Source organism: Myxine glutinosa, chromosome 2, assembly GCF_964187855.1.
Source record: "Myxine glutinosa chromosome 2, kmMyxGlut1.1, whole genome shotgun sequence".
In the NCBI taxonomy this organism is placed as follows: Eukaryota; Metazoa; Chordata; class Myxini; order Myxiniformes; family Myxinidae; genus Myxine; species Myxine glutinosa.
The window spans coordinates 8,936,493-8,954,645 of record NC_136262.1 but is presented as its reverse complement, the minus strand read 5'-3'; the positions used below and the strand labels follow the sequence as shown (position 1 = coordinate 8,954,645).

At 44.2% G+C, this 18,153-nt stretch overlaps 1 protein-coding gene across 1 annotated transcript in view; it reads right to left on the bottom strand.

Moving 5' to 3' along the window:
- Window positions 1–18,153, bottom strand: part of COG4 (component of oligomeric golgi complex 4) — a 74,189-nt gene that overhangs the window by 23,410 nt on the left and 32,626 nt on the right. Inside the window, exons 9-14 of the mRNA XM_068108775.2 lie at window positions 12,818–12,939; window positions 12,574–12,692; window positions 8,877–9,043; window positions 8,075–8,252; window positions 3,483–3,545; window positions 805–912 (exon numbers count right to left, since the gene is read on the bottom strand). Of these exons, the coding sequence (XP_067964876.1) occupies window positions 805–912; window positions 3,483–3,545; window positions 8,075–8,252; window positions 8,877–9,043; window positions 12,574–12,692; window positions 12,818–12,939 (757 nt within the window). The remainder of the gene's footprint in view (window positions 1–804; window positions 913–3,482; window positions 3,546–8,074; window positions 8,253–8,876; window positions 9,044–12,573; window positions 12,693–12,817; window positions 12,940–18,153) is intronic.

Genomic DNA, 18,153 nt, shown 5'->3' with positions numbered 1-18,153 from the left:
CCGGCCCGCTACGGTTGGGCCGACTAATACTCCGCGCCCATGCTGACGCTCACTCGCTTTTAGCCACGCGGCCGTATAATTCTGACGGGGGGTGAATGTAGTGAAATCGTATCCGTACTGAACCCGGGTGGGGATGCTCGCTGCTCGCTGTCATTGTTGTCCCCACTAGGGGCGTGACTATAAGACCCGTTGCTGTGTCAGTGCTCCGAGACTTCTCCCTTGTGACATGTTACATCGGTAGCCTCGTTAATGGTTCGCCTTTATAGACTATCTAGCTTGCTTGCATTGACTGATATGAATGGCTTTATGAGATGTCGCATCGTATGCTTATTGTGTATTTCTACTTACAGGAATGATCTGATGATCTAAATGCAATTAAACCAAACCGTTGGACTAAAAGTTGTGCGGACCTGAATGGTTTTCCACAACAAAGACATTATTTATGAATTAACAACTCAATCAAATGTCTTAATCCATGAAAAGACGATAACATGTTTTGTTATCGATAAAAGACGCCATTGTAAAAAGGTGCAGCTGATGTTTTGAGTACTTGCCCTTCATCAGAAGGGGAGTGCTTTTTGCTCCAATTAAAGGATCAAGGCACAACATCAGAGAGACCTCATTTTCCAAGGTGGTAAACATAGCCACCCACCTTTTGTTGACCCAATCGATTGTTTATCTTGTCCGCAGACAAAGACATAAACAGGCCTTCACAGAGACCCATACTCCATTAACACATGTAAACCAGCATCACAAAAACCTTTTACAGATTTGTAATAATCTGTGTAATCATGGGAAAAATACCTGCAGCAACCTCTGGAACTTCTCGGAGACGGCAACGAGATCGGCCACGCAGCTCTGAATTTTGGCTCTGGCCTGCTCACCTCGGCCAGCACCCACACTGGCCTGACACTGTGCATGGAGGGTCACACGCTAATGTTGGTCTTAAGAATGCCTTTGCATGTAGAAACACATTTAGGATTCAGTTTGAAAAATCATCTATCTATAATTCCATTAATCTCTGTGTGTATGTGTGTATGTGTGTATGTGTGTATGTGTGTATGTGTGTATGTGTGTATGTTTGTCTGTGACCGCTGTTTCTCGACAACCACGGGTCCGATATACTTTAAACTTGCCAGGTATATTGCTGGGGACCCGAGGATGTGCCTTTTCAAGGTTTCATATTAATCGGACAAGTACTTACCGAGCTATGGCGATTTCTTTACCAAACACTGCAAGCCGTTCGCTTTGGACCAAACCATTGCATGTAAATAGAGGGGGGGGGGGTTCTGTGGTCGTTGCGAATGGACCAAACCATTCATGTAAATAGAGGGGGGGGGGGGGGGTTCTGTGGTCGTTACTGCCACGTGGTTTCAAAGTTTTTTTTTGTTGTTGTTGTTTGCACGCATGTTTTTTTGCACCCACGTACGGGCACGCCCTAGGATGTTTACACACACACACCCCTACACAAATTTTTTTTTTTTTTTTTTTTTGGCAAGGAACGGGCACCCACGTACGGGCACGTCCTAGCTTATATATAGTACGGGCATGCCCTAGTACTTTTAAATGGGTTACAAGGACATTAGTGGACAATGGACAAATCAGCACAGTATGTGGAATTTGAACTACAATCCCAGCATCATGAGCTCAGTACATGTATAGGAGTGCTGAACCAAGAAGCTAACTCTGAGGGCCTTTCACTCACTCACTGCAGGCAGGTTGGTGGTCTTTCTGTTTTCTACCGACTCCTATCCGGCCTAGATCCGCCAGCTCTATCTGTGCTCCGTCCCCCAAATATTCCTACAAGTCGCACAAGATCTGCCAGCAACCCTCTTATGGTTAAATTGCCAAAATCAAGACTCTCTGCTCACCTTCCCTCCTTCATTACTCTTTTCTCCCGCCTCTGGAACAAACTCCCTCACTCTCTTCAATCCCACTCCTCCCTCCAGGTCTTTAAAACAGCTGTTCACCACCATGTCTTATCTTCCCCCATCCAAAACCTTGATCTTTTCTACCCCTGCTAATTTCACCCCAGATCCACTTTTTTGAAATACCAACTTCTTTCCTGGAAGTCCTTGCAGTGTCCTTGTGTTTTATACCTCTCCCACCCCCACCCCCCTCCCCAAGCCCTCTCCCTCCCACAGATCTCCCGATGTCCCTGTTCTCTGCTGTTGTACTTGTGTGCTTCCCTCTCTCCCCCAATCTTGTCTTGCGCTCCCTTTATTGTATGTTTTGTGTGTCCGTTTTTTTTGTTTGTGTTAATGTTAGCTCTTACACGAGCCTCGATCTTGTATACAAAAAAAAAAATTGCTTTCAAGATTTTGTTCGTGATCGACAACGCTCCTGCACATCCACTCAACCTTGATATGTGCTATAATGTCAAAGTTGTCTTCCTTCCTGGACACAACGGCATTTTTGCATCCGATGGATCAAGGTGTGATTGCAGCTTTTAAAGCTTTTTACCTACGCCGCACATTTAACCAACTGATTAGGGAAACTGATGGAAAAGAGAAGCCGAGCTTTCGTGAATATTGGCTGCGGCTATAACATCCTGAAGTGCATTGATAACATTGGCGAGTCCTGGGCTGAACTTACCGAGTCTTGTATGAATGGCGTATGGTCCAAGTTGTGGCCTGAATGCGTGAATAACTTTAAAGGATTTGATGCTGTCCCTACAGTGAAGAAGGATATCCGAAACCTTGCCAAGAAAGCAGGATTTGAAGAAGTTTAAAGTCTCAAAACAAAAACAAAACAAGTCTCAAAAGTGTCCAGAGCAATTGGTGATGCAATTATTAAAAAGTGTCCAGAGCAATTGGTGATGCAATTATTAAAAAGTGTCCAGAGCAATTGGTGATGCAATTAAGTGTTATAAAGAGATGTATCAAGAGGAAAAGAGAAAATCAGGGCAACAGAGTCTGGATGTATTTTTTCGAAGACAGGTTCCCCAAGAAAAAGCTCTGAAGGAATCATCCGAGAGAGAGGTGGAAGATTCTGCTTCTTCATCATCTCAGTGACTCCACCTCCTCAAACAAGCTTCATTATCATCATCGGTGAATACAGTACATAGATAACTTATTGTAGTAAACTTATTAAAACTTCAAATGCCTTGTGTCTGGTGAAAAAACAAAAAGTATCGGGAACCGAAAACCCCCCATTTACATTAATTCTTATGGGAAAATTGGATTCGCTTAATGTCGTTTCGGTTAAAGTCGCACTTTTCAAGAACGTAACAACAACGTTAAGCGAGGACTGCCTGTATCCTTCTTATTCTGTCAGAGTATATATTTTTCATAAAAAAGACTATTGATATGTTTCCCAATAGATGTACAGTACTCTATTTTGATGTGCAGTCAACAAAGATGTATGAAAATGTTGTTTTTGGCTGTTAGTTAATCATACTGAGAGTGCAGAGTGCAAAACAAGGAAATGAAGAGGCAACAACACCACGTGATGGAAAAACAAAAGCAATCACCATTTCTCACCTCCAAGCTGCTGTTCAAGGTGTAAATGTATTCACAGCAAAGTTCTGCATTGTTTAGCGTTACCTGAAAATAGAAATAATACAATTTACGTTTGTATTAAATCACAATACCTCACAATGCAGCTTACTCAGCATTTAGCAATCTAGAACAATAAGGCGTGGTCCTGGGTTCGGTTAGTCCGACTGTGGGAAAGGTCGGGCCTCTATTATAAGACGATTGAAGACACATCATGAAGTTTGTATCAACATCACATGCAAAACAAGAAACAGACATCAGTGTACTTTAATACGAATCACAAAGGCATCCGTAGACCAGACACATAATACATACCCCCTTGAACCTGGGTAATGAACATCTTTGGCCATTGGCTAGCTGAGAACACCAGACAGTCAACCCAAACAAAAAGGCTCCAAAATGATGCCAAAGGAAACTGATGAAAAAGTGGAAATGACATCACATGTGCACATACTCAAGAAATAAAAGTTTTAAAGGTAAAACTTGAATTTCTCTCACAAATAAATGAAAGCAAGGGTGCTTTGGTATGGTAATGGGAGGTGATGAAATGGAGGGGTGTCGGATAATAAAAGAAGGCATTTTTGTTTTGAAATCGAAAGTTGAGGGTCACGCAGTAACAAAATGACAGACACGGGCATTCGACGAACACAGAACGGCAGGTGCAGGACAGAAATATGACCTGCAAGAAAAAGTGTGGAAAGCAAGAGGTTAGTTAGTGGGAAAAATCGAAGATCATGAATGGAAATGGGAGATTACATGAGAGGCTGATGAGCTGCAAGTTGAAACAGTGGAGGGAGGAACATCATCAGATATACACAACAACAACAACAACAGGCATTTTAAAGGCCATTTTCCCTGCTAGAGCGGAGGTTAGCCTTGCGGTCCCCATGACAATCTTCTCCATATTGCCCTATTTTCTGCATCTCTACTTGTTAACCCCCTTGCCCGCATTTCTTCTTCCACCATCTTTAGCCAAGTCTTTCTCGGTCTTCCCCGTCCTCTACTTCCTTCAACATTCATTTCCATCACTCTTCTCAACCAGTCACTTTCATCCTTCCTCAACACATGACCAAACCATCTCAACCTGTTCCTCTTCACAGCATCAATCACAGGCTCTATTCCCATCATCTTTTGCAATTCATCATTTGTCTTCCTCTCTCTCAACGATACTCCGCACATCCACCCAACCATTCGCATTTCCACCCTTTACAGCCTTCGTTGCTGCTCTACGTTCATTACCCATGTTTTGCTCCCATAAATCATAACACTTCTCACACACGCAGCACAGACCTTTCCCTTCAACTTCAACGACACTCCCCTCCTCGTCAGCACGCCACTCAGTTCCCGAAACTTCTTCCATGCACATCTCACTCTAGCATCATCACTCTATCAGATATGCACGGGATTTATTTATTTATTGTATACATGATCGAGGCTCGTGGAAGCGCTAGAGCAAAATGTAATGGAACAAAATTGAAAGATGGAAACACCAACAGAAAAGTAGAAGTGAGAGTGAGATCAAGGAGAGAAGGACACATGGGGGTGAACTCGCTGCACACACGCTGAATGAAACAGGCAGACGAGTGAAGAGAAAGGTAGGGATGAAACAGAAAAAGAACAAACCACAACAACACAAACCACAACATGCATTTTAAGGCCATTTTCCCTGCTAGAGCGGGGGTTAGCCTTGCGGTCCCCATGACAATCTTCTCCATATTGCCCTATTTTCTGCATCTCTACTTGTTAACCCCCTTGCCCGCATTTCTTCTTCCACCATCTTTAGCCAAGTCTTTCTCGGTCTTCCCCGTCCTCTACTTCCTTCTACATTCATTTCCATCACTCTTCTCAACCAGTCACTTTCATCCTTCCTCAACACATGACCAAACCATCTCAACCTGTTCCTCTTCACAGCATCAATCACAGGCTCTATTCCCATCCTTTTTCGCAATTCATCATTTGTCTTCCTCTCTCTCAACGATACTCCGCACATCCATCGAACCATTCGCATTTCCACCCTTTCCAGCCTTCGTTGCTGCTCTACGTTCATTACCCATGTCTCGCTCCCATAAATCATAACACTTCTCACACATGCAGCATACACCTTTCCCTTCAGCTTCAACGACACTCCCCTCCTCATCAGCATGCCACTCAGTTCCCGAAACTTCTTCCATGCACATCTCACTCGAGCAACCGTTGCCGAGTCTGATCCACCTTCTCCATTCAGCATGTCTCCGAGGTAGCAAAATGTTTTCACACCTTCCAGCTTCACGCCGTCTCCAAGATCCAACTCAACATTTCCTCCATCTGCAGCTCCCTCTGTGCACACCTTACATTTGAATGTGGCTGCCACACTGGTTAATGACCCGCTCAGACCACTACATTTTTGATGAACCCACTCAGCGCACATTGTACATTGAATGGAGTTCACTCCGACACCCTTCCTGCACACAGCACAGGGCCACTTCCCAGTTCTTTCCACCTCACCACATGCTTTACCACTTGCCATCACCTTCGTCTTTCCGATATTCACCTTCAGACCTTTTGTCTCCATACATTCCTTCCACTTGTTCATCTTTTCCTTCAGTCCATCCATACTTTCCGCAATCAACACCAGATCATCTGCATACAACAACTCCCACGGTAAACCCTCCGTTACGTTCTGAGCCAGCACCTCCATCACAGCTACAAATAGTAGTGGACTTAGTACCGACCCCTGATGCACTCCCACCTTCACCTCAAACTCACCACTGTTCCCGTCCTTCGTCCTTACAGCTGTGCGCACTCTTTTGTACATTGCCATCACTACTCTGATCAACCATTCCTCCACTCCTAACTTCCTCATTGCCAATGTCAATACTTTGCGTGGAACCCTAGCGAATGCTTTCTCCAGATCAACAAACCCAAGAAACAACTTCTTCCTCTTCTCCATGTACTTCTCCTGCAACTGCCTCACAATAAAAAGTGCGTCTGTCATTCCTCTTCCTGGCATAAATCCAAACTGCATTTCGTCGATCTTCACTTTGTTCCTTATCCTCCTCTCCAACACCCTTTCCAATACCTTCATTCCATGCTCCAATAACTTTATCGCTCGGTACGAGCCACACTCTAGAGGGTCACCTTTCAAAAACCAAAAAAACCAAGAAAAAGAACAAACCAATCGACAACAAATGAAAAGAGGTGTGGAAGAGGGGGAAAAATCACAATAAGCTGGGAAAGGGGAGTGCTTGGGAATGGCGTCATTTGGGGTAGAAGAGATCATGAGTATGGATGGTGGTGAACAGCTGTCTTGAGGAATGTGACAACAGACCGGGGAAGTTGGTTCCACATGACAGAGAAAAAAAGGAACAAATGGAAAAAAACAAAAAGGAGGAACGGTGCAGATTGGTCAAGGATGAGGACGAAAACTCAGAGTCTGGCTTTTGATCCCACAGGTGGGAAAATAGAGCGATAGCGGAAATGAGGTAAGCTGAAAGGCATCGACTTTGAAGGGTTAACAAGGAGAGGACTGCTGGGTGAAAGGGTTTATCCTTGTAGAACTGGGAAGGGTCAGACAACTGAAAGGGCAGTGGAGAGAGGGTGTGGGAGAGGGGGTGAACAAGACCGGATGAAAAAGGGAGAAGACCAAGAGATCACCAACCAGCGTAAGGTCAGAAAGCAATCTCTCGATTGTGATGCCGATGATTTTCAGAGCATTGGCTTCCATGGGTTCCAGAAATACGATTCGGGATATAGATATGCCAGCCCAAAGAGTACAATACCCCCATTGTGCTTCCAACAAATGCTTAATAGGCCATGACACATATCAAACCAAGGCAGGACTTCACCCCGTGAAGAATGCCAGTCTGCGTCCGGTTTTCACAGATGTCCCAGGAGAGATAATGGCCGATGGTGAGGCCCAATATTTCACGGGAACGGCACTCCTCTAGAACATAGACGTTGATAGGCAGGCTCGCTTGATTTTCCTTTTGGAGAGAAACTGTGAGAATGTGGTATCTATCTAAATTTATATGTTGAGGTGTTGGATGAGTTATTAATTTATATATTTTAGAGGCCAGCTGAGAGGATGAACCTTTCAACTATAAACAACAAAAGTTCCTCCAAAGATTGTTAATTGGAAAAAGTATGAAGAAACTTTCTGAAGTGTTCTGAGATACATTCAACTTTTTATTTGTTTAATAAAAAAATTAAAGAGTAAAAAAAAGTGTCTCTGACAGATTGTAAGTGATGACATCATCGGTGGATAATTTTTAAAACAGGCAATGAACAAACTGTGATCATTATTGGATTTCATGGTAAAAAATGGCCATTTTCCTGATTTAAAGCTCACGGACAAGCTCGTACACAATCATGTGTAGTACGAGATTAGAAGATATCAAGGTACTTTAAAAGTCTTTTCCATGAATTACAAGATCAGTAGGCTATGGACAAATTGACACCGTATGTGGGATTATGAATGTGGAATCCCAGCATAATGACCTAGGTGCTCAATGGGAACACTATGCATTCAGATTGTTTCTCTCTGGTTAAAATATTTCCATCACTACCAGTATTCGGACTACAAGAAGTCTTTGGCCTACCAAAAAAACCCTCTGTGCTTCTTGGCTGCTGTCAACAGGCCGCGGATCAAAACGGCCAGGCTGCACGAGGCTCGCCGCACCACTCTGCACCAGACTGACTGCACTGCTCACTCCACGTTGCAAGTCTTGCAAGGCACCTGCTGGAAATCCCTGTTGCAGCCTCCCAACCAGCAGCTCCCTGAGCAAATGTAAATACTACAATGTTACATCCAAATACAACTACAACATTACATCCAAATACAACATACAAGTCTCCATAATTCACCAGAAAGTATTAAAACAGTAAAAAAACAAACAAACAAGGAAGACGTCTGGCAGGGCACAATGCTTGCAAGATTCACCCTCCCCGCCCCTCCTCCAAAGAAAAAAGGTTGCCATGGATACATCAAATTGTACGTTTCGTTAAGATTAAAATTGACGATCTTAATCAAAGCACAGGTCAATCGGATGAAAACCCTATTATTTTTCAGATGTAAATTCATGACTTTAGGAGCTTGACCTTGAGTTGACCTTTGACCTATTGACCTCAAACATATTTGCTTTCCCAATTCAGTGACCTAATATGCAAATCCTGCTCAACTTTCAAGTCAATCAGTTGAAAAATTATGATTTTAGAAATATGACCTCAAAATCAATGGCCTTCTTCTCTTCTTAGTTATGACCACATCTACAACTTGTTAAAGTGTCATGACGATCATTTTAGAATTGTGACCTGCAGGCAATTGACAGACAAACAAACAACCAAACAGACAAAGACACAAGCCAGATGGTGAAGGGCAATGTCTCGGCGACTCAAAAACACCTGAAGTGCGTGTCCAGGAGCGTAGTGGCGTGGTTGATCATGGCGCACAGACAATCCACGCTGGAACTTGCCAGTGCTCGGCCCACACACTTCTTTATAATGAAAAATACATCATCCACCATGCTAGACGTATGCTGCCCTTTTTCCACGCTCTCCATCGTTACTGCCTGTATTGGATTACGAGACAGTGTTAATGATCAAAAAGGAAGAAAGTAGAAATGAGGTTCGTTTACGATATCTCACACACATGATGGTGGCAACAAGGAAGAAAAACGTTTATCATCTTAAATACATGATCTCGAGTAGGGCTGAAAAGTAAAGCACACAAACATCAATTAAATGTCTCGTCGAATACGAAACATTTAAATTCCCTAAAAAAACAAAAATTATACATCATCGTTGTTTTCTACGACACACCTGTCATTACCCATACTAACTGATCCGCTCCGTACGTGAGCCACACATTAATTCCGCATACATTTGATTTATCCAAGGTGACAATTTCAAACAGTGCAATAATTTTGTTTAAAATACAGTTTATTTAAAAACATTCTTCCACATAATTCAAAATGGACTGCTTTGGCATTAATTTAATGCATCTGGGCGAGCTCGGCAGTAACGCACACAACTTTTTGAGAGTTTGATTGGGTTTTGCTTACACAAAATTTTTCCTTTTTTGTCGCTGAATTGAAATAGTACGAGTTTTTTTTTTTTGTTGTTATTGTATACATAGTCTCGGCTCATGGAAGAGCTAGTACCAGTACATAGAATGGATGAGGACACAACAGGATAAAAGGAACAGCAAAGTGAGGGGGGAAACACCAACAGCAGAGCCAAGACAGAGGGAGACAGCCAACCAATGGGTGTTGGAGCAATTGGGGGCAGAAGAGGATGCATGGGGTGGACATGGATACAGAAGGAAACTCTCAGGAGGGAAACTGTTAAGTAAACATAGGGGCAATACTCCTGGCGCTCACCTGGTAGAATAAACAATATACTGCACCGAATAAGGGTATTTTCAGTTAGAATAAGTTAGGAGTGGAGGAATGGTTGATCAGAGTAGTGATGGCAATGTACAAAAGAGCGCGCGCAGCTGTAAGGACGAAGGACGGGAACAGTGGTGAGTTTGAGGTGAAGGTGGGAGTGCATCATGGGGTCGGTACTAAGTCCACTACTATTTGTAGCTGTGATGGAGGTGCTGGCTCAGACCATAAAGGAGGGTTTACCGTGGGAGTTGTTGTATGCAGATGATCTGGTGTTGATTGCGGAAAGTATGGATGGACTGAAGGAAAAGATGAACAAGTGGAAGGAATGTATGGAGAATATGGTCTGAAGGTGAATATAGGAAAGACGAAGGTGATGGCAAGTGGTAAAGCATGTGGTGAGGTGGAAAGAACTGGGAAGTGGCCATGTGCTGTGTGTAGGAAGGGTGTCGGAGTGAACTCCATTCAATGTACAATGTGCGCTGAGTGGGTTCATCAAAAATGTAGTGGTATGAGAGGGTCATTAACCAGTGTGGCAGCTACATTCAAATGTAAGGTGTGCACAGAGGGAGCTGCAGATGGAGGAAATGTTGAGTTGGATCTTGGAGACGGCGTGAAGCTGGAAGGTGTGAAAACATTTTGCTACCTCGGAGACATGCTGAATGGAGAAGGTGGATCAGACTCGGCAACGGTTGCTCGAGTGAGATGTGCATGGAAGAAGTTTCGGGAACTGAGTAGCGTGCTGATGAGGAGGGGAGTGTCGTTGAAGCTGAAGGGAAAGGTGTATGCTGCATGTGTGAGAAGTGTTATGATTTATGGGAGCGAGACATGGGTCATGAATGTAGAGCAGCAACGAAGGTTGGAAAGGGTGGAAATGCGAATGGTTCGGTGGATGTGCGGAGTGTCGTTGAGAGAGAGGAAGACAAATTATGAATTGCGAGAGATGATGGGAATAGAGCCTGTGATTGATGCTGTGAAGAGGAACAGGTTGAGATGGTTTGGTCATGTGTTGAGGAAGGATGAAAGTGACTGGTTGAAAAGAGTGATGGAAATGAATGTAGAAGGAAGTAGAGGACGGGGAAGACCGAGAAAGACTTGGCTAAAGATGGTGGAAGAAGAAATGCGGGCAAGGGGGTTAACAAGGAGAGATGCAGAAAATAGGGCAATATGGAGAAGATTGTCATGGGGACCGCAAGGCTAACCTCCGCTCTAGCAGGGAAAATGGCCTAAAATGCATGTTGTTGTTGTTTTGTTGAATAAGGGTATTTTAAACCAATTTCAATGGTTGCTAGAAGACAAGGCAGCATGTATAATCATATTAACATAATCATAAGACTTTAAACAAAGAAAAAAAATACCTATTTTGGGAGACAACCCCCCACTCCCCCCAACCCCATATACCTCCTAAGACCCCAATTTTTCTAATGCCATGAACATACTTTGGTATATCATGGGTGATGAAGGTTGTAATCAAGTTTAATCGAAATCGTGTGTGTCATTTCTGAGAAGAAAGCAAATACCTGTTTTGGGGGGTCAAACCCGTTAAACCACTTTGACCCCGGTAAACCCCCTTAGAACCCGATTTTTTTGAATGTCGTGAACAAACTTTAGTCACAACAAAACAAATATAATTTGCGCCAAATTTGATCACAATCCCATCAGCGGTTTCGGAGAAGAAGTTTCAAGTATTTACGGACTGATGGACGGACGGACTGACGGACGACACGCCATTGCATAAGCTCCCCTGAACTTCGTTACAGGTGAGCTAAAAATTATTTTGTTACCGCGATAGCTTAAGAACGGCTGAAGGAAACCAAGACAAACTTGGTACGAGTATGCGTAATGATGTAAAGATAAATGGATTACATTATGGGGTCAAGAGATCAAAGGTCAGAGGTCCCATTAGCACTAACTTGTGAACCAGTGATGGGAGTTTGACCAAACTTGGCACAAGTATATATTATGATGCAAAGAGGAAATGATTTGCATTTTAGCGTTAAAGGTCAGAGGTCATACAACAACAACAACAACAACAACAACAACAACAACAACAACATGCATTTTAAGGCCATTTTCCCTGCTAGAGCGGGGGTTAGCCTTGCGGTCCCCATGACAATCTTCTCCATTTTGCCCTATTTTCTGCATCTCTCCTCGTTAACCCCCTTGCCCGCATTTCTTCTTCCACCATCTTTAGCCAAGTCTTTCTCGGTCTTCCCCGTCCTCTACTTCCTTCTACATTCATTTCCATCACTCTTCTCAACCAGTCACTTTCATCCTTCGTCAACACATGACCAAACCATCTCAACCTGTTCCTCTTCACAGCATCAATCACAAAGCAAAGGTCAGAGGTCATGTCAGGTAGAAATGTGATACTTGAGAACAGGCGAATGTATTTAAATCAAACTTGGTACAAGTATGTATGATGATGTAATAATGTGGGTGGAGGCATATCGGTTAACGTTGTAACGTCGAAGAGTGCCGTTCCAGTTAATCAAAGCTTCACACCAAATAATCGTACAAACCAACACCGTATAACCATTTTAACAAATTAGAGAAGAAGTACACGAGGTAGTAAATTCTGGTTCAAAAGAAAATATTGTGAATAGAAAAAAAATGAAACTTTAACTTCACAATTTCTCCTTGGTATGGCTATAACTAATGGGGGCCGTCGGCGCTTTGAGCAAAGTTAACATTGTCGAGATGTACGAGCTCACCTTGTTAACATTCTCCTTCATGAAGTACTCTTCCATAGTAACGTATTCTCCCATCAACTCCTGCATGGCGCAACTCAACCCACAACCTGACAGCAGCTTCTCCAGCTGGGCTTGTTCAACTTTAATGACAATCAGATCCAAACAAGATGCCGAGGTTAACAAAAAGTACCTTCTCTTCCTCTTGCTTATTACCAATGTGGCGTTTCTGAATGCATGAAGTGCCAAAACCAGCCCCCAGCCAAACCTGTGCGGACGTCCGGTTCACAAGCTTCCAGATCAGCAGTCACACGGCGTCGGAGGAAGCGCAAATAGAGCTCTGAGCGGGCGTTCATCAGAGTTAACTCTGCAAGTAGCGAATCCAGTTTCCTACAACACACACACACACACACACACACACACACACACACACACACACACACACACACACACACACACACACACACACACACACACACACACACACACACACACACACACACACACACACACACACACACACACACACACACACACACACACACACACGTCACTCAACTACAACTCATTCTAAACTACAATTCATCCTCTTCGTTAAACTACCAAAATCCCTCTTTTTCTCTCATGAAGGGTAAAGCCTGACATGTTAACACCTGTTGATCCTTCATGACAGATAACTCAACTATGGTATTTTTGTGTTTTTATTGATAAAATCCAGGTTTACAGCACACCAACCCTCTTCCTTGCAGGTTACCATGTTTCCCTCCTTTCTTTCTCTCCCTCTTCTGTCTCTCTTACTGTTCGTTCATTCTCTTGCTTATTATGTCCAATTTGATCCACTACCCCAATGTCAGTTAATCACCTCTTTATCATCTAATCATCTCGCCCTTCCACGCATCTCAACCTTGTATAGAGCAGAGGAAGAAAAAAAAAAGATTTGTATTTCCCAGGACAATGGAGAATTTCTTATGTACAAGACCACGGCTTTGACAGCAAATACCTCCGCCACCAAAAGTCGACAGAGGTTATGTTTTCACTTTTGTCTATTTGTTTGGCTGGGAGCAGGATATCTCAAAAAGTTATGGATGGATTCGGACAACATTTGGTGGACAGATTGGGTGTGTGACAAGGATGAATTGATTAGATTTTGGTGAAGATCCAGATAGAAGAATCTTTATATATATATATATATATACATATATAAAGGTGCGCGGAGAGCTTGGCGGGTGAAGCACCAACCGAGAATGAAGGTGTGTAGGTTGAAAGAGGTGACAGTAAGGGAGGCATTAAAAGAGAGGCTGAACAGGGTGGAGGATGATGTGGTTGAGCTTGAAAGTGGTTGGATGTCAATGAAAGATAGTCTGTTGGGAGCCGTTGGTGAGGTATGTGGATGGACAAAAGGACCACCGAGGCACTCGGAAACATGGCGGTGGGATGATGAAGTTGGAAAGAGGATTGACGGGAAGAGGAAGAAGTTCAAGGAGTGGCAGAAGGCGAAGGGTACAGGAGCAGAAAAAGCAGAGCATGAAAGTTATAAGGCAGCCAAGAAGGCTGCAAAGAAAGAGGTAGCAAAGGCGCAGGAGGCGTGCAGGAAAATGTTCAGAGAACGCTTGGATTCGGAAGAGGGTCAGAGAGCGGTATTCAGGATTGCAAAGCAGATAGCAAAAGAGAGGTGTGATGTGATGGGGGTGAGTTGCTTGAAGAATGAAGTGGGACAAATCATTGTGGACCCAGATGGAATTAAAGGAACATGGAAAAGATATATGGAAATGCTGTTGAATACAGAGAATGAATGGGATGGCAACATCGAGAGTAACCCAGTTTTAGGACCGGCAGAGAAGATAACTGAGAAGGAAGTTGCGGAAGCGATAAAAGCAATGAAGAGTAGAAAAGCGGGAGGGCCGACTGGAGTTGTGGGAGATATGTTGAAGGCAGCAGGAAGTTGGGGTGTGAAGAGAATGACATAGATCTGTAATCTGGTGGTGAAAGAAGGCCGCATTCCAGTGGATTGGGAACTGAGTACCCTTGTCCCTCTATACAAGGGGAAAGGTGACCCTCTGGAGTGTGGTTCCTACGGAGCGATAAAGTTATTGGAGCAGGGAATGAAGGTATTGGAAAGGGTGTTGGAGAGGAGGATAAGGAAGAAGGTGAAGATCGACGAAATGCAGTTTAGATTTATGCCAGGAAGAGGAACGACAGACACGCTCTTTGTTGTGAGGCAGTTGCAGGAGAAGTACATGGAGAAGAGGAAGAAGTTGTTTCTTGGGTTTGTTGATCTGGAGAAAGCATTTGATAGGGTTCCACGCGAAGTGTTGACATGGGCATTGAGGAAGTTAGGAGTGGAGGAATGGTTGATCAGAGTAGTGATGGCAATGTACAAAAGAGCGCGCACAGCTGTAAGGACGAAGGACGGGAACAGTGGTGAGTTTGAGGTGAAGGTGGGAGTGCATCAGGGGTCGGTACTAAGTACTCTCCTATTTGTAGCTGTGATGGAGCTGCTGGCTCAGAACGTAAAGGAGGGTTTACCGTGGGAGTTGTTGTATGCAGATGATTTGTTGTTGATTGCGGAAAGTATGGATGGAGTGAAGGAAAAGATGAACAAGTGGAAAGAATGTATGGAGACAAAAGGTCTGAAGGTGAATATCGGAAAGACGAAGGTGATGGCAAGTGGTAAAGCATGTGGTGAGGTGGAAAGAACTGGGAAGTGCACACGGCCACTGGAGTGAGATGTGCATGGAAGAAGTTTCGGGAACTGAGTGGCGTGCTGATGAGGAGGGGAGTGTCGTTGAAGCTGAAGGGAAAGGTGTATGCTGCATGTGAGGAGTGTTATGATTTATGGGAGCGAGACATGGGTAATGAACGTAGAGTAGAAACGAAGGCTGGAAAGGATGGAAATGCGAATGGTTCGGTGGATGTGCGGAGTATCGTTGAGAGAGAGGAAGACAAATGATGAATTGCGAAAGATGATGGGAATAGAGCCTGTGATGGATGTTGTGAAGAGCAACAGGTTGAGATGGTTTGGTCATGTGTTGAGGAAGGATGAAAGTGACTGGTTGAGAAGAGTGATGGAAATGAATGTACAGACTTGGCATTTAATATGGAATTTTTTTTTGTGGGGGTGAAATTACTTTACAAGATGACTTTCAAGGTGAGCAGAGAGTCTTGATTTTGGCAGTTTAACCATAAGAGGGTTGCTGGCAGATCTTGTGCGACCTGTAGGAATATTTGGGGGACAGAGCCCAAAGAGAGCTGGAGGAGCAAGGTCGGAGAGGAGTCGGTAGAAGACAGAAAGACCACCAACCTGCCTGCGGTGAGTGAGTGAAAGGCCCTCAGAATCAGCTTCATCACGGGAGATTCCAATGATTCTGAAAGCTTTGGTTGCAACAGCGTGAAGCCGAGCTAGGTGTGAGGCAGGAGCACCGGCACATAGGGGAGAACAGTACGCCACTTGAGTGGTTACAATCACATTTTAAAGACTTATCATTCCGATGACATTCAGAAATGAATTTGGTGAGGAGCTCAGATGTGCCAAGGAAGGACTTCGCACGACGGAGGATGCCCAGTCGGCGACCGGCTTTGGAGGCCAGATTGGAAATGTGGTTTTCCCAGGAAAGATCATGGCGGATAGTGACACCCAAAAGCTTGAGTGACAGAACTTCTTGGAGAGGATTGTTGAGAAAGTAGATGGGAGAGTTGTCCAGTCGGTCTTTTCGGAGAGACATAGAAAGAGTGTGAGATTTGTTAGGATTGAAAGACATGTTCCACTCGTTTGGCCAGTCTGATTTTGTCCAGGTCTGCAGAGAGTGAGGAGGCTGCAGACTGCTGATCTGAGGGATGAGGAATGGAGCGGCAGAGAGTGGAGTCATCAGCAAAGAGATAGAGAGGATTTTCAAGAGAGTCGGAGAGATCATTGATGAAGACCAGAAAAAGCACAGGGCCCAGAACACTGCCTTGGGGAAGGAACTCCAGCCTGAACAGGAAGGGGAGATGAGAGAAACCTATTTAGGGCCACACGTTGACTACGACTAGAGAGGAAGTCCGCAAGCCATGCATGGAGATTTCCATGGATACCATAGGAGGAGAGTTTGGTGAGCAGAGCGGGGTGCCAGACCGTATCGAAGGCACGTGATATGTCAAGGGAGACAGCTCTAATTTCCTGTTTGGCATTGAGGACCTCCATCCATTGTTGAGACAGCAGAAGCAGCATGTCCAGAGTAGAGTGACCTGGTCTGAAACCAAATTGATGATCAGAGATCAAGCCATTGGAGAAGAGGAAAGATTTGATATCCGAAGCAATGAGGGATTCCATGATTTTCCTGATAATTGGGAGAAGGCTGATTGGTCTGTAGTTGCAGGGATCTGTGTTTGCAACTTTTTTGTGTGAAGTGGTGATGTTGGCTGATTTCCTAGCTGATGGCAGATGACCTTGAGCAAAAGAGAGGGTGAAGAGAACAGAGAGAGGGAGTGAAAGAGCGGCAGAGCAGTATTTTAGGACCCGTGGACTGATGCCGTGTGGTCCAGTTGCAGAATCAGAGTCAAGAATTGACAGAAACTTCTCCACCTTGTCAGGAGAAAAGGACACAAAGTCCAGGAGCAGCTGGGTTCGACTGGGTACGGTGGGTCCAGAGAGGGATGGGTTTGGGACACAAGATTTAGAGGCAAACACAGAGTTGAGGCATTCAACTTTTTCACATGCGGAGTCAGCCATGTAGCCGTTTGAGGTAAGGGAGGGGGAACAAACACCAGAAACAGATTTGACCAGACGCCACCAGGATTTGGAAGAGGGAGACAGGTTTGAGAGTAAAGTAGACTGTTCAGATATCTATAAAGTGTTGTTTTCATGGAAGGAAAGATGTCATATATCACCCTTTATCAGGGCACATTGGGGAAAAACACTTTCAGTGGATACATTTGCAAATAAATTGTCGGGCACATTGTAGGGATAAACACGTTGTAGGGTACTTTAATTACTTAATGAACGAGCCCAAACTACTGCTGTGGTAAGGAGAAAATAAATAAAAGTATACTTTCAGGGTTTTATTCTTGGAATCACACATGGTGTGCCACTCTTGGTTTGGTGTGTGTATGTGTATGTGTGTGTATGTATATATATATACATACATATATATATATACTGTATATATATATATATATATATATATATATATATATATATATATATATATATATATATATACAGTGGTACCTCGGCTTACGAGTGCCCCAACGTACGAGTTTTTCGGGATACGAGCCGTCGCTCGGGCGGTTTGTTGCTTTGGGATACGAGCCGAGATCCGATGTACGAGCTCAAAAAATTTATTTTTTTGAATTTTCCGGTTGTGGCTTCCGGTTCCGGTCACGTGGTTATCTTGCCGTGAAAGCATCTCTGCTTGGATATAAAACACGCAATCGTCGAAATACATGAGCGAGGAATCTCCTTGCTCCAGCCGGTGACGTCATCGGCGGGGATCCCCGCCTCCAGAGTGGCTGGTCACGTGACCGCCAAAGCGTGTCGCGCGTGCGGGTATAATGAGCTACACCTGTGGATCACGTGACCACGGAAGCACGCCTCGCTTGAGAGGCATGGCTTTCGGTTTGCGTTTT